Source organism: Tympanuchus pallidicinctus, unplaced genomic scaffold, assembly GCF_026119805.1.
Source record: "Tympanuchus pallidicinctus isolate F22 unplaced genomic scaffold, pur_lepc_1.0 scaffold8, whole genome shotgun sequence".
Taxonomy (NCBI): Eukaryota; Metazoa; Chordata; class Aves; order Galliformes; family Phasianidae; genus Tympanuchus; species Tympanuchus pallidicinctus.
This window is the reverse complement of record NW_026294802.1, coordinates 3,084,525-3,107,705: the sequence shown is the minus strand read 5'-3', so window position 1 is coordinate 3,107,705 and position 23,181 is coordinate 3,084,525. Positions and strand designations below refer to the sequence as shown.

The 23,181-nt window shown below is 40.1% G+C and overlaps 1 protein-coding gene across 18 annotated transcripts in view; it reads left to right on the top strand.

Annotated features, from left to right (window-relative positions):
• The window catches only part of CACNA1C (calcium voltage-gated channel subunit alpha1 C), a 476,647-nt gene that overhangs the window by 375,011 nt on the left and 78,455 nt on the right, over window positions 1–23,181 (top strand). For 17 of the 18 annotated variants that reach the window (XM_052667542.1, XM_052667556.1, XM_052667550.1 and 14 more), the window contains 11 exons: window positions 124–331; window positions 1,121–1,241; window positions 3,193–3,307; window positions 4,359–4,479; window positions 4,591–4,660; window positions 11,048–11,180; window positions 12,773–12,902; window positions 16,466–16,525; window positions 20,326–20,432; window positions 21,914–22,001; window positions 22,456–22,563. In XM_052667542.1, coding sequence (XP_052523502.1) covers window positions 124–331; window positions 1,121–1,241; window positions 3,193–3,307; window positions 4,359–4,479; window positions 4,591–4,660; window positions 11,048–11,180; window positions 12,773–12,902; window positions 16,466–16,525; window positions 20,326–20,432; window positions 21,914–22,001; window positions 22,456–22,563 — 1,261 coding nt within the window. Of the gene's footprint in view, window positions 1–123; window positions 332–1,120; window positions 1,242–3,192; window positions 3,308–4,358; window positions 4,480–4,590; window positions 4,661–11,047; window positions 11,181–12,772; window positions 12,903–16,465; window positions 16,526–16,661; window positions 16,722–20,325; window positions 20,433–21,913; window positions 22,002–22,455; window positions 22,564–23,181 lie in introns of all 18 variants that reach the window. The other variant, XM_052667558.1, reaches the window with a different exon arrangement.

Here is a 23,181-nt window from a genome sequence, read left to right as displayed (position 1 = left end):
TTAACAGGGTATTTAGAAATGCCTGCTTATACACAGGAGGCAGCCAGAGCCAATATCCTGTGCAGGCCAGGAGCACCTGTCTCGGAGTGAAGAAATTTTAACTACTTTTGTTTTCTCTCCCAGATATTGGAACTCTCTGAGCAACCTAGTGGCTTCACTCCTGAATTCAGTCCGTTCCATTGCCTCCCTCCTGCTGCTCCTCTTCCTCTTTATCATCATCTTCTCCCTGCTGGGGATGCAGCTTTTTGGGGGCAAGTTTAACTTTGATGAAATGCAGACCAGGAGGAGTACATTTGACAACTTCCCCCAGTCTCTCCTCACTGTGTTTCAGGTAAGAGCATGAGTAGGTACAGATGGGACCTAGATATTGTGCTTTAAATGGGGAGAGACAGACAGTAGGTCCTGCACCCTTCTTCTACAGCCTAGTAGTCTCTGAGGCTATTCTAATAGCTCCAGGAGCAAGGCACCATGCTGCCAGCACAGGGGTATTCCCTTCCAAAGTGGGGAAATATCACAAAGCCATCAGGGCTTATCAGAGTAGTACATGAGAATGGCCATTACCATGTTGCATGGCCTCGCCTGGAAGCCAGAGCCTGTCCCTGTGGCTGTCCTCTCCCCTTCCACAGTACTAGGGAACAAGTATGTGCTCACTGCACCAGTGGAGAAATTAAATAGCTTTCAAACTGACTGCAATTTTGAGACTGATCAGCCAAGAGTATCGGGATTGTGATTTCACACACAAGGTGAAGGGATGTATCTGGGAGTGCTGTGCTGAGTTCTGTCCTCAGTGTTTTACTTGTGCAGCCTGTCTGAAACAACAGATGTGGAGGGAAGTGCCAAGGTGAGGTGGGGAGACTTAAACAAAGATGTCTTGTGGAGCCATTCGGGTTCAGCAATAAGTCTTCAAGGGGACATCTCCAGTTTTTTTAACAGTACTAGTGCCCCTTTTGCATAATCTCATTTTGTTTTTAATTTGCTAAATGGATACAGCTAGAGTTTCCAGCCATCTTGGGGGAAGGGATGATCTCTAGGATAGTGAATATCTTTCTGTTAATGGGGTTTTCAAATTCTCTGTGTGGTCTAACACTGTATCCCTTATTGGTGGGAATGTGTCATTTAGATCCTGACTGGGGAGGACTGGAATTCGGTGATGTATGATGGGATCATGGCTTATGGCGGCCCCTCTTTTCCAGGAATGTTGGTCTGTATTTACTTCATCATCCTCTTCATCTGTGGGAACTGTATCCTTTGATGCTACTCTTTTCTCCAAACGGGGTTGAATTTAAAGTCACCCCTTATTACTTTTGCTGTGTCAAAAAGTAATTTTGTACCTTGTATCTTCACCTTTTCCCTAGCTCAAGATTTTGGCTTTGCACTGTCAAAAGTTAAACAAGTTTGTTTAATCTTAGCTAGTACTAAGCCTTCAGGCATATAAACATTTGTAAGAGCCAGCTAGATACTGGTTCTGCATGCCAGCTTTTATTTAGTACCTTTACATGTTTAGGTTTTTTATTTTTTATTCCCCCTAATTTTCTCATAGGTCTTTCTTTCCCGCCTTCCTTATAAACAAATCTCTTTGTCTACCTGCTGTACTTACTGTGTGTTTTTACTTTAATTGCCATTTCATTAACATGTTCCATTTGATTTCATCCAAACTTTATGTGGAATAAAAATATATGTAATATACAATATGCTAGATGCAAACTTTGTAATAGGAGTACCATATGTTTGACACAATTGATTTATGTGAGATCGTATATTAACTCGCATATAAATGAACAGGAACCCTGTTCCATTTCACTTACTGCAATGTGTTTGATCTTCAAACAGAAAATCACGTAGTCTGTTATCTACTATCCTGAGATGGCATTAACTTGAGTTCTCTCTGGTTTCAAGGTGAAGTGAGGGCAAAGTACATAACCCAGCAGCACAAAGCACACTGCAGGATTAGGCTGTGAGTGTCCTTTCGTAGGAATTTGCATTGATCACAGAGCCATGGTTCAGTACCGTATCTGTTTGCTCCAAATTTGTTCATGTTTAATTTCTGTTTCCTTAATAAATAGCCCTCATGTGTCAGAGGTGACATTTCTTTTTATACTAGTTCTTCTATGGAGCTACCTTGTAGTTTCAGCCCAGCTATTCCAACCTTTCCTCATAATTCAGGTCTCTCAAACCCTGTTATGTGACATTTCTGTTGACTTGCATGCCCTTTCTTCAAAGTGAGATAGTGCCATTACACTTATCTCAAGGTCGAGGGATGCTGTCTTCCTGACAGCTTTAAAAAGCTACAATTTGGATCTCCTTGTGAACTGCAGAGGAAAATGTGAGCCAACTCCATGTGCTGGCTGACTGTGTCATTAGACCTTGGAGCTTTGGGAGAGGAGTGGCTGTATTTCCAGACTAAGCCTTAAACTGGAGTTTACTGAGAACTGATGGCATAAGACCTACTCTAAAGAAATCTCAGTAAGAATCTGGTGTTCAGATTTATAACACAAGGTCTTAACACTGACTGGCAAGACAAGAAAGCAATTGTCATTACTTACCCTTCAGCAACATGTGCATGACTAGTTTACACTGCAGCTTCCATGTGTGGGCTCTCTGCTAGGAGACGGCAGAGTTGCCAACCCAATCCTTTAACACTCAGACTAAATGAATTTCTTTTGTTCCCCTCAGAAATGCTAATGATAGTGATATCCTTAAGGTCCTTAAAACCTACATATGTCTGTGGAAAAGGCTAATGAGGTTGTCCAACTCAAGCATGTAGGCCAAAATTGGAAAGCTCAGGTGCCTAATGGTATGAGGATCTTGGATATGAAAGTTCTTTAACAAAAATGACCTGAACCTTCAAAGGCATCCAGGGCTCCCCTTATCCTTTAGTGGAATTTGTTGCATAGAGCAAGACTCTATATGGAAACCAAAAACTGAAATCTAAGTGTTAAAGTCCAGGCTTCCATCTTTTCTATCAGTAATTCCATTGTGAAATTTTGGAAACCCTACACAGTGTGTTAGACATTTAGGTGGAAGTTGTAGATTTGTCGTGCTCAATATGTGAACCCTGAACATTTGTGTGAATTGGAAGTTTGGAAAATCCAAGAAATCTGATGACAGGTTGCTAAAAATTTAAATTAAGACACCTTCAGTATAATGTTGTTCTGCAGTTTTCAAAGCCCGTTTTCTTTAAGTAGCACACAGACATCCTCCTGAATGTCTTTTTGGCCATTGCTGTGGACAACCTTGCTGATGCGGAGAGTTTAACATCTGCACAGAAAGAGGAGGAAGAGGAAAAAGAAAGGAAAAAACTAGCTAGGTAAATCCATATGCATCCACCTCAAAATCATCCACTTGTACATATATCCATATATAGAACCTAACACATTATGCTTATTTGTATGTGCAAGTATGTAATATGTTTAAATTTTCTGTGTGTATATAGATTACATAAATATGATTAATTTATATTGTATATTGTATATATAATTATGTACATATGTATTTTAATTCAAACTAAAGGACAGGAAGGTGTTGGGAGTTAGGAATCTCACAATTGCAATGATGTGAACAGAAGAAAGAAAGGCTGAGTGACTGGTGAGATTTCAGGGCATCAGTAGTTAATGAGTACAAAATGGTATTGGTGTAACAGTACCTTTTGAATATCCCTATTACCTCCTGATTGCTCTGGACCACAGAGCAAGAAAAAATTTCAGATTCCCAAGACACAAGATTCAGTGACTTCCTTCTTTTTATATATCATACACTGGAGAAAAATTCTGGCTAGTTCTATTAGTATATCTGCAGACTCTCAGGAAACTCAAGCTGGACTTAGAGCTTCTCTGTCATTCCCTATTGGCAGCCATGGAGAAGTCTTTCCTAACCAGTTACCTCAGTTTGTTTCTGGGCTACTTGGAGAGAATCCTTTGTGCAGATCTTTCTGCCTTTGTCCTACACACCATTCAGGAGAATCTCTTGGGCTCTGGAAGTGCAGTGAGCAGCAAAACTTTGTAGGCAACTTAGTGGAAGTCCACAAGACGGGGTTTGAAAACACTTCATGCCATTGCTATTGAGTGAACAAAGAGAAGATACCTAGTCACATGCCTAGAACGTGCACAAAAACGCAGTCACCTGCTTCTCCATGTGCACTCTCATACACATATATAAACACAAGCCATTGAGAATGCTATGAAGTAAAAGGATTCTATATGGAATTAGAGTAGAAGAGGAAGAGGTGGAGCTACTGAAATATAAGCTGGACTCAGAATGGAGGTGACAGTCAGCTGATCGTTCTCTTAGTGTGTGCTGTACTACATGAAACAGCTTTTCACCTTTGTAACTGTTTTCTTTTTATCTTGTCAAATTGTTAGGACTGCTAGTCCTGAAAAGAAACAGGAGATAGAGAAAACAGCTGTGGAGGAGGAGACAAAGGAGGAGAAAATTGAGCTGAAATCAATCACTGCTGATGGAGAATCGCCACCTGCTACAAAGGTCTGCTGCTAGCATAACAGTCAATGCAGAGATGATGTGGACAGCTTGAGTTTTGAGGGGAATGAAAACCCTATGCTTTGTTTGAGTCTTTTTTTCTTCTGTTTCTGTTAGATCAACATGGATGACTATCAGCCAAATGAAAATGAAGAAAAGAGCCCATATCCCACAACAGAAGCACCAGGTATCTCTCTATTTTCTCTCGTTCCTGATCTAAAAAAAAAAAATTCCAGTTGCTAGTGCACATATAGCCAAATTACGATAGCAAGCAAGCTGGTCTTGTAATGTCTTCATGATGGGAGAAGGTGATGCAATTAAATTTGTAGAATCACGGAAGGGCTTGGGTTGAAAGGAACATTAAAGGCTGTCCAGTTCTCAACCCCCTTCCACAGGGCAGGACACATTCCACTAGATCATGCTTCCCAAAGCTACATCCAACCTGGCCTCGAACACTTCCAGAGATCGTACCTCCACAACTTCTCTAGACAGCCTGTCCCAGTGCCTCATTACCTCCAGTGTGAAGAATTTATTTGTTAAAGCTAATTTAATCCTACTCCCTTTCAGTTTAAAACCATTGCCTCTTGTCTTTCCCCTCATCCTCCTCATCCTTACGTTCAGGCTCCCTTTAAAAAATGGAAGCCTTTTTACAAGGTCTCCCCAGCACCTTCTTTTCTCCAGGCTGAACAAGCCCAGATCCCTCAGCCTTTGTTCATCAGAGAGGTGCACCAGTCCTGTGAGCATCCCCTTGGCTTCCTCTGTACCTGCATCAACATCTCTATGTCTTTCTTGTTCTGGGAGCACCAGGCTTGGATTCAGTATGCCAGATGGGATCTCAGAAAAGCAGAGCAGAGGGAATCCCCTTCCTCACTTTGCTAGCGACACTTTATTTGCTCATGTTTCCTTTGCAGTTCCTGTAGTGGTTAGTGGTGCTTGATATGATTCTCTGTAAAGAACACATTATGTGATTAGATATATATTTTCAGTTCATTTTTTCAGTATTCTATGTCAGGGAAGATCAACAACAGATACTTATGAAAGTAAAAGTGCTGAATGCCTTTTAGAATTTTTTTTTAATCAAAAAAGTCAGTGCAACTTTATTAATATGATTCTAAAGATGTAAACTCAGCCTAGAATTGATCATTTGGACCTGATGAACTTCATCCTCAAATTCTTTATATAGAATTGGATGAAGCAATCTCAGAACACAGAGCAGTTTTACTTTGAGAATTCCTGAAGGCTAGGTCTTTAAAATGGTGGGTAGGGGTGGAGCAGAGGTCAGTTCAACTTCCATTCATGGAAAAGTCTTGAAACAAGTAACTAAACAAATACAACTCTGCAAGATAAGGAGACTAACAGGAAAATGGATTTACTGAGAACAAATCATGTTAAGCCACTTTCATTGTCTTCTAAGAGGGGCTGACAAGACAGGGGAGAAGAAGTAGATATATGCTTTGACTTTGCTGATGTTCTGAATGTCTCTAAACATTCTCATAAGCCAGCTAGAAAAAAAAAATGGTCTAGATGATTGGGAGATAAATTGGTCAGACTCTGTACATGGAGAGTAGCAATCACCCAAATGAGGTTCTACAACCCAAAGGCCTGTCCTGAGTTCAGTTCAGTTCAATGTTAATGACCTGAGTGATGGAAAAGGAAATATGCTTATTACATTTGCACGTAACATGAAGCTAGGAGGGACAGTAAGCATACTGAAGGGCAGCATTAGAATTCAAAGAGCTCTTGAGGAACTGGATAAATGGTCTAAATAAAATTGAAAGTGCCAGGCTCTACACAGGCAGGAATAAACAACTCACAAATAAAGGATCTTAGGTGACAGTAGTTAGGTAACAGTCCTTGAGAAAAGAATTTGAATCTTGTAATCACAAGCCCAGCAGAAGCCCATAACATTTTGCCACCTGTCAAAAGGCAAACAAGTAGTTACAAACAGTGAAAACATGACCCTTTAGTCCATTTACAGGTTTCTTCTAACAGGCCAGTGAAAGCTAACCAGAGTAAAACAACTTTTAGTCTTTTAGCAATTGAGGTCTCCGTTGAGATACAATCTCATTTTGGGTGCAGTTAAGAGAAGTGGAGCTGAACTGGGAAGAACCTAGAAGGGCAAAGTGAAAGCAATGCAAGGAGAAATAGTGAAACTGAAAGAGCTGTGGTTGTTTGAGCTAGGGAAGACAGAGGAAATGGTTTCAAATGCATAAAAGGTTGTTACAGGTAGAAGGTAAATAATCTCAATCTGTTATGGTTAAGGGAATTAACCCTATTAAGGTTCACACAAGGGGAAGATTTTCTAGTAGCAAGACTCTAAATGATTATGAAGAAGGTTGTAGAAACCTAGCATCACCAAATATGGCTAAGAACAGGTTAGAGGAATATCTGCCAGAAAAGACTTAGATATAATAATTAGTTGATTCTAGCTTGGCAGACATTTGGCCATGTGTGATCTCTTGTTCTTCCCTTCTTCACTTCTGATTATATAACAGACTGTAATAGGTAATAAATTACATTCTTTTCTATTCTATCGTTCCTAAAAAAAATGTGTGGTAATAGGTTAATGTGATAGGGTAAAAAAAAGGCAGAATAGTTCACTTTAAGTAGATGAATGAGAGCTTCACACAATCAGAAAGGAAAACTCTTCGTTGCATTTGATTTTCAGAACAAAAAAAATCTGTGTACTTGCCATACTCATATTTATCCATATTCGTAGCCTGTTAATCAGAAGAAGACTGTGTTTCCAACACCATAAAATGTAGTTCACTTTTGATATTTTTTAGAGCAGATCACTCTGGATTTAACCTTCCAAGCACCTCTGTAGACACAGGCATTCACTGCACACCCATTCACAGTTACTAATCTGTTTTAAGGAATCTTCAGTTACAAGAACAAATTAGAACAGCCTGAAACAGTTCTGTTTCTGTTTCTCAACCAACCAGAATTTGTAGACTGTTATATTTTTTAAAGTAAAGATGCACATACCTGTATAAGAAATTTAAGCCTACTGATAATAGAATTATATTTCAATTACCTTCCATAGAAGATTTAGAAATAGGCTCACAAATGGAATGTTTGACAAAAAACAAATCTACAATTTGTTATGGATTTTCTATCTGTAGGACTAGAGGTCAGGAAATAAACTCCTGCTTTGGGATGCCAATCCTTGGACTGGCATGCAGATGTATGCTAGGTTGTCTTCTGTCTTTCAGTACAAAGCTCAGAAGCACCAGTACCCTCTTGGAGCAGAAGCAGCATTTCACATCTGTCTCATGTAAGCAGGTCTGGGGAACAAAACTCCAAGGAACTCAACGGCAATAGCAAGCAAGAATTTCCCAGTCCCCAAGTGTGTATCACTGTCCCTTCATCAGTTCCTTTCTGATCATCAGATCAGCCCAAAATCCTCCTGGTGATTGCCGTGCTACAGAAGGTGCTGTGCAGCTAAATGCAGCCCTCCTGGGAAAACATCCTTCACCAACTCAGTTTTTCTTTTATTATTTGAATCTACCCCACTCCATTTCCTATTAGTTTCTGTTGCCTCAACTAGAATTTTCTCAATAACCTCTTCTGAATGTTTTTGCTGCACAGTATTGCTCTTAGTCCCCAGAATACACTGTGTATTTGCAACTCATCAGTTCACCTAGCCACTTAGTTGGAGGGAGAGACTATTCTTTCCAGAGATTTGTGTACACTAGAGGGATTATAATGCTGACATGTTTATTATAGGAAGACAGGGAGCAAGTCCTGCGGTCTGGTACAGAAACAGACAAAGAATTCAGAACACCAGATGAGGGTCAGATGAAGGCTTGAGGTGATTTATGGAAGCTTGAAGCAAAGCAGTGTCCTTACACGACAGCTCTGGTCTTTGTATAGAGTAAAGAAAAAAAGCCTTTCCATTGAATCTGTCACTGATTCTGCACTGTAGCCTGTGTGTGTCCTTCACAACCAAAGGATGCAACTGTTCTCATGAAGTATAACTCAAGATGACAGTCCAAGTTTTGAGTTTTCTTGAATTTCAGAAGAGTTCTAAATTAGATCTCAACTTGGTAACTCTGAGTCTTGCTTCTTCATGATTTCATGGCAGGCTTGAATGAAAAAGTCACTTTTTAAACAGTGGTATACCTTAGGTATAGAAAATGGTCAAAGAACAAGTGTGGGATTGCAGCTGATATGTCTCCCAGCCAGCTTGTGAATACCGTGTTGACCTTTGCTTGTATGAATGCTGACACCTGTGCAATATACTGGTTTCTTTATACTGGTAATTAGCTTACACAGCAACCTGAGCTGATGCTGTAATAATATTATACTTTTTGTATTTAACTCCTGTTTTTTCCTTTCTTATGTGCCCTAGACCCTACTTTAAGTGAAAAACATTTCAAACATTATTCTTTCTCCATAACTGAGGAACTCAATGTGTTTTCCAGTCTGCAGCTATGTGGTTGCCAAAGTCATTAATATATTTCTTGCTTTATGGCAGACACAAGAGAAAGAGGAGAGAAACAGTCTTCCTCATAATCTTCATTTAGGGGGGCTGGTCCTTCTGCTAAGAGTCTATTTTCCAGAGGCATTCTCCTATACCTATTAGGAAAAAAAAAATTAAACACTTTAAGTAAAGCTTGCTTCAAGAAAAAGAAAACAAAAAAAAGATCTAATATTGATGGCACAGAACTGAGGCTCAGAATAATAGTCTTTCAAGCGAGAGCTCTCAAACATCCTACATGATTATGGGCATTGGTATTCCAGACTGTTAAAGAAGAAAGAATTTGCTTACCCCACTCCTTGTCAATCCACTTTGACATCTGTAGATAAAAGGTGCAAGTGTAAAGTATTGTAATATTATATAAATATGAATATTAGCACAATTTTTTTTGAGTGCTATTCACAAAAGTACTTCAAAAGGAATAAAACCTGTAGAATGGGTATTGTTAAGTGTGTTACAACATAAAATTGAGCTGTTAAAAAATAGACCAGATTAAAAAGTGCAGACTGTGTACCAGATCAAACATATCCAAAAATCTATCAAGCGAACTTGAGCCAAACTCTTGCTACTAGAAATGTAAAGAAAGAATCCTATTTGCATGCAATAAAAGCATGCATTGAAAAGGCCACTTTTCTCCCATCTCTGACATCTAGATTAGGATCTGTACTGATTCACCTATTCTTCTTATTATGTCCATTACCAGATGAAGTGCCATACCTGGCCCTGAAGGAACAGGCTTTTCCTAGAATTTATCTCACTTTATGGAGTTAGGATAAACCCTTTAGCTACAGTTTCCTCTTTTGCATTGACTGGAAGATAAATCAGTTGTCAGGATCCCTTCTTGAAATATTTCTTCCTGTCTTGCTAATTAGGTGAGAGGATTGTGAACTTTAAAATAGCAAAATCCCATTGTGTCATTTACAAAAAAGCTTCTGACTTCAGCAAGTAATAAAAATCCTCAAAGGTGGAAGGCTGTCTTTCACATACTACTGAGTTCCCATCTCTACAGTTTCTTCCTTGAGTGTCTGTACAAGGCCTGGAGTTCTGCTCCATAGGCATCAGGTTCAAAAGGCTCAGATTTGTTACCTGCCCTTTTATTCTTCTCACCACTGAATATTGAAAGAAGGTAGTTTTAAGGATTTCTGATAGGTGTATGTTAAAGTACCTGTGCTCCATGTTTGCTTTACAGCATACATGCATTCATCAAAACACAAGCCTGCGTGCGGTGATGGCTCCATGGAGAGCTTGCAAAGAGGATTACAAAAAATGCTGATAAACTGGAGGAATAGTCTGAAGACAAGAAGGTGCAGTTCAGTAAGGATGAGGTCAAAGTGCCACTCATGGGAATCAGCAGCAGCATAAATGCAAAAGGGACTGAAGGGCAGAACAACCATTATATTGTGAAGAGTCAATGGTTCATGGAAACCAAAAACTGGTGGCAAATTAACACAAGAATGTGATGAAAATAAGTGCCTACAAAAAGTATTTAAACAGCAAAATGGCATTATAAGATATAAAAAATAATTAACTCTCCTTTGCACCAGTAGGACCTCAACAGCAGGTTAATTCTGCTGAAAATCCAAAGGAAAGTAGTGAGAATGATCTAGAGAACACAGCATCTCAGGAAAGATTGTTGTTTTTATCTAAGAAAAAGAAAGCCTGGCAGAAACAAGTATGTTAAATCCTTCTGCAAGAGGAAGGGAATTCTCTCTTTTCTGTACCCATGGACAATAAGAAAATAAGCAATGGATTTAGACCACAGCAAGGAAGCCTATAGTCACTAGGGGGAAGTATTTTGCAGAAAGGACAGTGAAGCATCTGAAGAGACTGTTGTGAGGATATTGTGGACTTACCAGCATTGATGGTTCTACAGACAGTCTTGATCAATCTCTGCTGGGATAGGTCCAAGGCAGAGGTTAGTGCCTCAAGAAGAGGGAAATGGACAATAATCCACAGGTTTTCATCATCCTATTTTTATGCTTCTAAGTTAGTAACTTTTATTCAATAGAAACAAATGTCCCACCACTCCATGAGGGGTCGTATTTTCCATAAAATAAAACATTTTGTGTGAAATAAAAATATTTATTGCAGCAGAGGAAGATGAGGAAGAACCTGAGATGCCTGTTGGCCCTCGGCCTCGCCCAATGTCTGAGCTGCACCTCAAGGAAAAGGCTGTGCCCATGCCTGATGCCAGCGCATTTTTCATCTTCAGTCCTAACAACAGGTATGTGAGATGCTGCTCAGCTGTAACAAGAAGAGATTTCTGGCATGAAATCTCCATGTAAGCACAAATGTAGAAAGCCCACTGACGATATGCAGTGGGAGTACAGAGCTCCTGCAAGTCTAATTGAAGACACAAATGATAAAAGCTTTGGAAATAAGGGATTCAGAGGGAATCCAGTAATTGGAACTCCCCAGCAAATTCAGGTTTTAAGCAGATTGTAAGCAAACCTCATGCAGTCAAACATGAGGTAGGAGCTTCTTGTCCAAATAGCTGCTCAAAATTCACTCCCAGTAGGGAGTTTTTGCATTTCTGCATATTCCCACTCACCAAGAATGAGCATGCAAGGGAGGAAACAAAGAGGACAACAATTCCCATTGTTCTGAGGAGAGCCTGAGGAGAATTATTCTTCACCCTCTTCCTCCAGTCTCCTTCAGGCAGCCTGGCTTCGCATTACTCCAGTTCTCTTTCCAATGCCAGTGTATGAAACCAGTACCATGAGTGGAGGGCTGAACTATGGCATGAGAATATATCTTTCTAAGGGTGCAGGAAAGAGTTCACTGATCAAGTGGTCTGTTCAGTGCCATGTATCCCAACATCTCCCTTGGAGACTTTGCCACCAAACACAGTCTCAGAGCAAGGCAGGACTGTGAAGGCCCAAAAGAATTCAGAGTTTATCTTCCCACAGCAGGGCTTATGCCACTTCTCCTTGGTATGAGCAACAGAGAGAGACTGATGATGACTGGGACTCGTGGACTCTAATGTCAGCTTTACCACCCACCCCCACTGTTGCTTGTTGAAAAAGTAAATTAACCTCTGCAATCATCTGTAAAATTGCTATAATAGGGGCTTGGCAGCTCAACAGCCAAAAGTAGAGCTAAATAGATTAATGAAGTGCCTCTAGAATTATGCATAGGACTGTTATGAGGTTTAACTCCTCATATCCTGATATAATTGTGTGAAAGGTGCTCTGTTAGCATCAAGTAAGCCTTCTACTCTGTATGGGAGACTGCTACTGCTTACAGGCCATTTTCACACTAAGAACACCAGCACTTCATATTAGGCTGAGCTTTAGTAGATGTTGTGTATGGCACGATAACCTCCCAGAAGCCCTTTGCAAATGACTGCCTGGGCTATAGCCAATTTGCCAGATTTGTGCCCTGCTAACAGGTAGATTTCTCATGCCTCATACCTGTGACTGTCTAGCCCCATCTCAGAATGAGATTGTTCATCCCCAAACCCATTTCTACTGCTTACCCCCTATAAAAATGGGGGACATTTCTATGAATGGAGAGGATTTAATTTTGGGTTGGCAGTCTGTAGACCATATTTAAATGGAGAACCAAGCCTGACTCCTGCAGGCAGCCAGTTACCCCTGTGTGCATCACTGCATTATATGGAGAGCTGAGGCTGCTGAACACTCAGCAGGGCAAAGCACAACTGCCTGGGATGCTATTCTCTGCCAGGGTAGAGTGAAGCTGCTATGCAGAGCAATCCCTCAGGGCCAGTCTTGACAGCTAAAGAGGAGAGGGTAATGTTTCCCAGGTCTTCCTGTTCTCTGAGAGATGAAGTTGTGCCTCTCCTCTCTCTTTCAGGTTTCGTGTCCACTGCCATCGAATCGTTAACGATAACATTTTCACCAACCTGATCCTATTTTTCATCTTGCTCAGCAGCATCTCCTTGGCAGCTGAGGACCCCGTCCGACACCTCTCCTTTAGGAATCAAGTATGCTTATCACACTCCTTCCCTTGCTGTGTATTAAAAGTGTAGCACAAGCAGCTCATGAGGTGAAGACAAGAAACACAGAAAAGACTGCATCAGAGGTGTTGGTAGTGGCTCTCTACTCTGGTTTATGCCTTTAGTACAGTGTGTGTGAACATACAGGGAAAATGAATCAGAGCTGAATTTGGCCTCGAGTTAATTTTGGAAGTGTCTGTAGGAAAAGAAATGATAGACAGCTGAAGCAAAATTATTGTTCACTGGAATTAAAGGCTTTAAAAATGGGCTGGAGAAAATTGAGGTCCAGAGAATTTGTGTTGGGAGATGTGTAAGTTCCCTTTGAAATATTTGTTCTCCCAACACATTATTTTTTTTGAACTAAAAAGTGCAGGGCCTTTGCTCACACTGGTGTAAATCAGAAGTACAATTCTTGAGTTTGACACCATCACTCTGGGGGAAATTGGTGTCTTTTAAGTTAGAATCAGGCTGTTTCAGTGCAAGTTGCAAAGCCATCACTGAATATGAGATAATCCTCAGAAAATATGCCATGCTCCTCGCCTGGCCAAGCTAGTGGAAGAAGAGGAAGGCATTCAGCACAGAGGTATATTCTCAATTTCCTTCTTGGCCATTCTTATTAGCCTTTTGAAATGCCCAGTGCTTAGCTTTGCCAGTGGTAGTTTCCATTAATCTGGGATCACTACAGAAATGAGAAGTGTCAGCAACTATATGTGAGACTTCTGATCTCTGCTGTCTGCAGTGGCAATTTGGTGGCTGGAAGAGCTTGCTAAACATAAACAATTTTTTTTTTCTTTTTTAAATAATAAGATCTTATTTTAATGCTCAGTGTTCTACTTCCCAGAACTATCCTGGCCTGAGCACACATTTAAATGTATAGATGCATGCAGAGAAGGTATTAATGGAAGTTTATTTCTGAATTTATCTCAGAGTTGCTTTGCATTTCCTCCTGAAGGAGGGTACAAAATAACAGCCCAACATGTAACAGTAACAATCTGCTTCTACATGGGTGAGTGGGCCCACCATGTAGGACTACAAGTACATCAGTTGGTATCAGTCCTGCAGAATGGTATCAGCTGGCATATTGGATTCTCACAGAACCAGATGCAGAATCCATAGCAGATATTTAAATAAGAAAAAAGTAGTAAATAAAAAAGCTGAAGTTTTAGTGCAAAGTGTTATGTTGTGTATTTGAACCCATTGATTTTGCATGAAATTCTGTGTTTAATTTTTGCAGGTACGGGTGTTTAAAATGTGTCATGCCAGGGGACACTGACAAGATGTTTGGGTTGCAAAAGTGGTCTGCCTTTATTGTTTGGCAGTAGTACAGTAAGATCATGTCTGCTCTGTGCCTGTGAGGGAAATAAAGCAAGCTGAAAGCAAACAACCTACCCTGCCCTCACTGTGGAACAGCATAAGCAGGCATTCACTGTGACTCTTGCAGACCAGTGCTCTTGTTGACACAAACTGTCCCAGAGCTGGAAGGGATAGAGAGCAGCTCCTCCAGCAAGGGCTGACAAAGAGGCCTGGGTACTGCATCTCCCCTGGGGTGAGCTAGTGGCTGCATCTCTCCTGTGTCACACAGGGCTCAGGCAGCAAGTCTGTGCAAGTGTCTCTCCAGTCTGGTCAAACACTCTTCAAATCCCATGCAAGACCTAAAATGTTAAGTTACAATAGTCTCTCTGTTTTTTTTGTTTTGTTTTGCTATTAATATATTCCGGATTAAATATGTATTTAGGGAAGAATAGGTGTGCCTGCTGGTAAATAGTACCAGTTACACAGGTGAGATTTTTCATCTGTATGGAATGTCTTCACGAACTGCAGCTCTGGATGCAGGTTCACCAATATGTCCTAGCTGCTTTGCAGTGTTCTGGTGATGTAAAGCAGCTGCAGGCCCAGCGTAATCATCCACTTTAATCAAGTTTATGGCCACTTTATGTCGGTGGAGTCATGCAAACCAGCCTTAGAGTACCCATGAATCCAGCACATTGATTATAAAATTATTCCACTGATACAATAACCAAATGTCAGGACCTATAAGGCAGCAACGTGAGGGGACATTTCCAGCTGTAATGTGTGGAAATTAATATACAATGCAACTGATGTCCATCCATCCTTGTAATGGCCCTTTTTTAATTCTCTAAATTGCAAAAAATTGTGAAGCCTAAGCCAGAACTGAAGAGGTCAGAACAACTTCTGCATTAGTCTTGGGGTCAAAAATCCTGTAGAGACCAGAGGGTTTTTGGGTTACAAACCAACAGTAGGTTATACATGTCCCTATTTGACCTTCATTATCTGTAAATTAGTCTAGATTGGGATCATGCTATAACAGTATGATCTAAAGTAACCCTCTAGTTTGCAGTAGTTGCTTCATTGCCCAGGATGTACCAAGCTGTAAGAATTTATCCACCTGAGTTAGAGCAAAATCACCTAGATGGAATTGAGACCTGTAAGAAGGGTAAGTCTACTTCAGTATGTTTGTTAGTGTTTTAGCAGTAGAGGCTTCAATTTGAAAAATAATCAGGTTTCTACTGCTTCCATATACTGGCCTTCATGTTTAGAACTTGATTAAGCTAAAACAACACTTATCCATGGGCACAAAATTTGTAATTTTTACTTTTTCCAGCATATTTAACACCAAAATGGTTTGGGATATTGGAATTCATTGGAAGCAGAGAGAGCTCAGTTCTGGTCCCACTAGTCAGTAAAGGAGTTCCCATTTACCTTTGTGAGATGTGGATCAATGGGCAATGAAAGACATCTGCATCCTTGATGCTGTTACTCTGCAAATCATTTAACCCTTCCAGACTTGCTGCTGCCTTCTGTGACAGGGCCCCTTCTTGTGGTTTGCTATGCATGCCACTGCTGTGCCCACCACTGGATCTAAATTGATGGGAATGATGGGTGTTTTAGCTTGCCTGTTTTACAGAACGTCAATGGAAAGATAGAAGATATAAGTTGGGCACATTTGATGCATGGCTAAATTACTGTCACAGTGATTCAGTTCAATTGGCAAAGCATTTCTATTTCACCCTAACCCAGGGTAGAGGAAAAAGAAAAAAGAGAGCTTGTGCATCAATTTGCAGCCTGGATACCTTTTTTTCGCCTTTTTGAGAAACACAAAACAGGCCTGAATTCAAGTTAGGAATCTCAAGTTTTCCACTGAGAGACCAGAAGTCTTCATGTTCTCAGTTTGGAAATCTATTTAATAAAAACCCTTACCTTGTCTGCTCTTTATCACAATCAATAAATAGATCACTAAATAACCAATAAAGAAAGAAAATCCTGCAATAAAAACAACCAAAAGCTTGTTTTCCCTCCAGAGCCCTCCTGGGATTGTAACTTAGAAAATATCTCATGTAATGTGCTGCTTGTCCTATGTGTCAGGACCTTCACTACACTTTACAGGATGTCATTACAAAACCATTTCCCATATAGTCCTCCTTTTTTCCTTGTTAAGAGACTTGTGTATTTGCTTTTGAACTGTGATTTTCCATTCCAGTGGCCAGTCACTGATCTACCTTCCCCACTCCTATTCCCTTTTGTTTTTTCAGGTTCTCTTTTATTTTGATATAGTTTTTACTGTCATTTTCACCATTGAAATTGCTCTGAAGGTAAAGTGCCCATCTTCTCTACCATTACCTGTTCACAAGCTTACTAGTTTTCTGCCACTATCTGTTGCTAACACACACGCCTGTTTGTTCCTGGGTCACGCTCAGTACAACTAACCCAATTGTGCTTATTTTTCAGATCCTAGGCAATGCAGACTATGTCTTCACTAGTATCTTTACATTAGAAATTATTCTTAAGGTAACCAATCTGAGCAATAAATTCATTTTCTGCTTCTATCTCCTCTCTCTCTCTCTCTCTCTCTCTCTTTCTTTCTTTCTTTCTTTCGACTTTTCGACCTTTCGACCTTTCTTTCTACCTTTCTTCCTTTCTTCCTTTCTTTTTCTTTCTTTCTCTTTTGCCTTCTCTTGCTTTCCGTTGCACTCCTTTTTTTTTTCTCCTTAACTCCTTTAACTCTCAGCACAAAAGATTGCTTATCTTTTGGTTTTATGCTTTTGATAGTTGCTTAAAAATCTTATGTGAACTTGTAAAATAAGGCCTATATCAACATAGTGCTTTTTAGGGGAAATGCAATGACAGGATGACAAGTAGGAGAGGACCAAGAAAAAGGCCATCACCCCAGAAAATGCTCTCACTGCCCTGGCCAGTTTTTCCAAAACTGAATTTATTTGCTGTGCAAAGAACCCTGAGCTCATACTCCTCTGATTCGTCCTACAGCTCAAAGAGAAAGTCTCAGTTCTGCACAGGTCATGAGGTTGGGCCAGAGAGCAGCCAATGACTTCTGTGTAAGGTTACAGGGTGCAAATATAGGAGCCAGGCAGTGATTCTACCACTGAACACAGTGCATAAGCTAATTTTTTCAAGTATGGAGAAATAACCAAGAATATAAAACACTGAAACACAAAAGACTATGGCTGCAAATATAAACTGCTGCAGTACCTCTTAAAACTGGCTTCATATTTCCCAGGAAATGTGCCCTCTACCAAAGGAAATGTGCAGCAGAATGTTTTAGCTCAGAAGAAAATAAAAATAGGCTGCCTTGTTCTTAACTCTAATTATCCCAAATTTGTAGGCTAATAATTTAAATAACAATAATTGAGCAAAGTTCTGGCTTTCTAAATGCTAGGTTTGCTTGGAAGCTTGTTTTTTTTTCAGCAAGCTGGTGCTAAGTACTGGCAGGCAGCAACCTCAAGTTGCTCAGATCTTGCAGCTGAAGACCCTAATAACAGTATCTAATCTGGAGGCTGGCAAGTAGGGCGGCCTGTGCATATTTTTGTAGAGAGCCATGCTTTTGATACGACTTTAAATCACCAAAACCATAATATCCTTCAAAGAGGTGTACATAATATGCTGTTGTGGCATGTGCATCCGTGTTTGCACAGTAAATGTGAATGTGCACACACCTAAAGGCTTGTCAAAAAAGGAAAACATCTCAACAGCAACACTTAAAAATTATAGTTCAATGCTTGGCTTTCTACATCAGGGCACCATCCTACCTGTTTGAAATTACAGCAGCAATTCTGCAACCACTGAAGCAAATGGTAACGCTCCTAATGACTCCAGAGAAAGCATAAAAGACCTTAATTCATTGGCATATTGCTCTGTTTTCATCAGGGAAGTGTACTGCATAGTACCTATTTATTACCTCCTCGATGTCCTCCTGTTAACATGAGAAGATTTAGCTCAGCATCTCTGGACTTCCTCCAGGCCTAAGTGGGAGAGAGATGCAAATACTACCAACATTTAAGAAATTCTTCTGTCCTTATCATGTAGTTTCTGCTTCACAATTTCCTTGGTTTCTCAGGGCCTGTTTCTCTGCTGCCTTGTATTAAGCAAAATCTTTTGCACAACAGAAAAGCTGGAGTAAATAATTAGAAGCAAAAGAGTAAGTGACTATGTGACTATCAAGGCCGTGAAGAAACAAGCTTTATCTGACCTCATGTTGATGGCAGTATCCGCAAGACTCACATTGCCATGATGGAGTCTGGTGAATGTTAGCAAGGTGAACAACTTTGCAGTGTTTTGAAGTTAGTTATTGTTTGGCTTTACATGGCATCCTGAGCTTTGATCAGCCCCAAGTGGGAGGCAGACATAATTTATGCACTCTTTGAGTGTCTCTTCAGTAAAAAAAAATTCTCTCCACAAGTTTGAGAGAACCACAGTTTGTATATAGCATAAATTCAGCAGAGCTTCCCCTACTGATTTCAATGGTGTCTCCTTTCTTTCAAGATTGCCATACAAAATCTAACCAGTAAAGGGCACCTTTACCTCCTTTGTTATGGCAAGAACCCCCTCACCCCTTTCCCAATCAAATATGTTGTTATAAGTATAAATTCTAAGCCAAGCCAAGAGTTTATACTTCCTCCCCTCTCAGTTCTGTCTGATTGATTGATAGCTGGTTCCCTGATGTCATGAATGTTTGGTGAAGAAAATAATCTGATATACCATGTGCCTTTCCACTCTCCTCTGACTGCAGTTGTCACAGGTAGGCATGTCTGGAAATCGAGAGAGGCTGCGCCATCCTGAGCTATTGACAGGAGCCAGAAAAACCCAGGTTGAATTTCTAGTTCATACTTCTCAGTTGGAACAGTCCAATATTCGGGGAACAGTCTCATGATGTCTGTTTCAAGTTACTATAGACATCTAACTTAGATGAGAATCAGAGGACTAAATTTAGAAGCCCATGTTCCTAGCCCAGGTAATGAGATTAGCAGTTGTGGGAATGGGGTATCTTCAAAGGAATTAGTTTACATCATTCACCAAAGCTAAGGTAGGTGGTAAAATAAACCCTCACCCTCTTTCACCATGTCAGACTCATCTAGTCACATTCTAAAACTGAGCCCATTCTAAAATTTAAAGTTAAGGCCTTTACTTTTGTGAGCTCAGAAGTGTTTAGATCTGACACTGTGGCTGAGACCCATTTCTATTTATAACATTAACATTTCTGTCACTTAATCCAGTTCTGGAGCTGAGACATCCTCCTTGGCACCAGCAAGTGTTCAATACCCCTTTGTACCCAGAAAGGGTAGAGAGTCCAGATAAAATAATTAAAATCTTTCCCTTCCTCAACTGAATGATGCTCATAATGACTTCCTCCATGAGAAAACTTCTCTATGTCAAGGAACATTACTTTGGGTTTTGTTAGGAAAACCAAGGAGAAAATGCAACTTCTTGTAAAATAAAAAATGAAAGAAACTTGGTAGTGGTAGGAAAAAAGACGTAGGATTGAACTGAACAGAAGGAGCAAACTGAAGAGAACAGAAATTCTGCCTAATGCTTTGCTTCAGCTCTAAAGCAGTTAAATCCCTTAGGAATTCTATTATTTTTTTTTTTTTTTCACAGAAGGAAGAGAGCTCAACTGTCCACTGCAGCTGTGCATTAAAAAGCATCACAAAAGAGTCCTTTCTATTTCATCCTTTTTATTCAGTTCAGCTAAAGATGCCTTTAGATAATACTTAGCATAATACTCACAAGTGTCCTCTGCCTCTGAAGAAAAAGGGAAACTCATATAAATGCAAGGAGTAGTTTTTGCAAACAATTATTTTACTGCTTTACTGACTCTAAATTTTATGTACTCTATGCACTCAAAGTGCATATTTTCCTCACTAAACCTAGTATTGGCTTTCCCTAGTTAGGTCTTTCATAGTTATTTTACTGTCATCTTCACTCTCTCTTCTTTCCATGGGGACTCAAATTCTCCTTTGGGGCCTGTGGGTAGAAAGTCTGCTATGTTAGAAATGCCACTCCTGCCCAAATATATACTCTGAGCTCAACCAGATGGGTTTGGTTTCTGAACAGTTGCTAATGGCAAAGTGTGTTTGTGTCTTCATGTGCCTTCCTGCAGATGACCGCATACGGGGCTTTCCTCCATAAGGGCTCCTTCTGCAGAAACTATTTCAACATCTTAGACCTGCTGGTGGTCAGCGTTTCTCTCATCTCTTTTGGAATCCAGTGAGTGAGCTATTTTCAACTGGTTTTTTTTTAGGGCAGGGTTGGGAAATGGTACTTCAATCTCATCATTTCATCCGGGTAAGATTGTTTTCATGAGCCTCAAGACACTTGATTCAAGAGGCATAAAAACTCATTCTCAGGAGGGGTTCTCATGGCTGGGAAATGCTATACCAATGATCTGGATAGAGGATCTTCTTGAAAGATCAAATGAGAACAAGAAATTTGGTCCATTGGGAATTACAACACTCAGCTTTGTTCCAAGATGTATGAGTCACTTTGTCAGATCGGGGCAGTTAAGTGACATACTGTTCCATCTCATTATTTCTTTATAGAATGTAGGGTGATAGTGTTTTGCTACTTCCTAGTATGCTGTGAGTCTTGGTCAATGAAAGACCATCAAGTGATTTAAGAGCTGTGCAAGAATGTGTGAAGTACTGGTGGCAGTGGCAGTTGAATCCACTTCTGTGAATACACTTTTTATTGCGATCTGCTAATTTTCTTAATAATTTACAGATTCACTTGAATATGTGGAACTGTTTGTGTTGGATTGAAAATTTCCTAAGTAATAGCATGGTTAATAAAAAAGCAGGTCCCTGTTGTTCTCATCACAGGTTAGCAGCTCATGTATGATATGTTTAAGAACTCAATAAGTCAAGCAGAAAGATTTTTCAGGACCATTGGGCTTTCAGTAGAAGCCTTAATAACAGCTCAGAGGACATTTTGACATCCTGTTTTGTTCCTATAGCTCTAACTAGACTATTCATGTGTTTGCAAAAAAAAACTGTTCTCAAAATTAGTAGAAGGACCTGACATCCTCCAGCATGGAGAAGATCTTCAGTCAGGGTTTTAGACAAGGAAGATTAAGAGCTCTGTAGTTGTAGTAAGTAGTAGTGTTCTGCACTTAAAATTAAGCATACAGGTAATCCTGTTCAGTGAGTGTCCACATCCATAAAGTTACATACACATTTAATTGCTTTTCAGAATCAGAGGCCAAACACGTTGAAGGATCACACCTTACCTGGGCAGTGTACTTTATTGCCCAAGTTGTCTAGGCTGTCCATTCTTCTATGAATATTTCAGCAGAATGCTTATTTAAGACTTACCTGAAAATGTCTTGTAGTGCTTACATCTTTGCACAGTTTCCATTAGATAGCTGCAGAGTATTTTGCAATTTGCTCTGCTTATTAAAAAATCCCTGTCCATATTCCATTCCTTTCATTAACATAGCATAGCTGGTGAAAGTCAGGAGAATGTATACTAAGGCTGCCCAGATCAGGAAGCAAGACCTATGAAGGTGATGCAAGAATGATTTTCTTACCCCTGAGGTGCCACAGCAAGTAGCAAATAATTGACTGTAGTTGTCCAACCTGTCTAAGGCTATGTAGGATTTCAAACAAGAAAGAGTGGGTGAGATCTATCAGTCCTTGCAGCAAACTCACTATATTTTTGTCTCTCTCAAACTTCCCAATATTTTCTTACAGATCCAGCGCCATCAATGTGGTGAAGATTTTGCGTGTTCTGCGAGTGCTTAGACCACTGAGGGCCATCAACAGAGCCAAGGGACTAAAGGTTAGAAGAATCTCAATGCCTTCTGCAAATTACCTATTCAAGTTATTTCAGGCTACAAGGACTTTTGTGACATTTCAAATAGTGTTTAAGCATCACCACTAATGTTAAATTATGTCATTTTCTATAGGGTTGCAGATGGGCTCACTCTTTAGCCTTGCTCTATTAGTTAAATTTCTTCACGTGGGCTGGTGAGTGCCCAACTATGTACGGTTGTGCTGCCAGACATTTCAGAGAGTTGAGCTCTGGTATTTTCCTGACTCTTTCTGCCTGCTTTGAAGAGTACAGTGATAAAAGTTACACACTGGTTTTCTTTCCCTTTTCCTGAGACATTACTTAGTGGGCAGTGGCTAAATGAAATTCTTGTATTTGTTGTTACAGTCTTGGGCTTCATTTGTAACCATAGCAACTCAGAACAGTCCTACAAGTTACTTTTGTTCCTATCTTCCATTTGCAGCATGTAGTCCAGTGTGTGTTTGTTGCCATCCGAACCATCGGAAACATTGTGATTGTCACCACTTTGCTGCAGTTCATGTTTGCCTGCATTGGAGTTCAGTTGTTTAAGGTAAAACTATTTGACCCATTCATTCGTCCATTACACTGAGCTGTTTTCTCGGTTGGGAAGAAAAATATCATGAAAAACCCTGAGGAAGGGGAGATGGAATCTTTCCATGTGAGATAGAATCTGGGGCACTGTCGGTATTACTTGGTCTCCTACTATCAGGAGTTACTAAAACTGGATTGATCAAATTCAAAACTGTTGCAACTCATCTGTAATTTAAGAAATCATCAGTAACCCTATTCTCCAAATTGCTTGTGGCATGACTTAGTGACAGAGGTGAAAGGGGCTTTTCTAAAGGACTGATAATTGCAGGCTGTCTACATTACATTTTGCAGAAGAGTGGGCATGCATCCAGTGGTAATCACTGGAGATTACTCATTCTATTCTTTAGATCTACTTTTATTTCTTTGCCCTTCACCACCCTTCTGACAATCAGTGTTCAGCAGCACTTAGTGCAACGTACCTCAGGATACACAAAGAGCACTGTGCAAGCCAATGAAAGTCTGTGCTCTGAGGTACCCAGACAAAGGCAACTCTTGGTCTAGTTCATTCACATCTGCCTGTAAAAGAGTATGTAAACATACCCATAGCAGTTAAGCAAGCCTCCCTGGTATATGATCA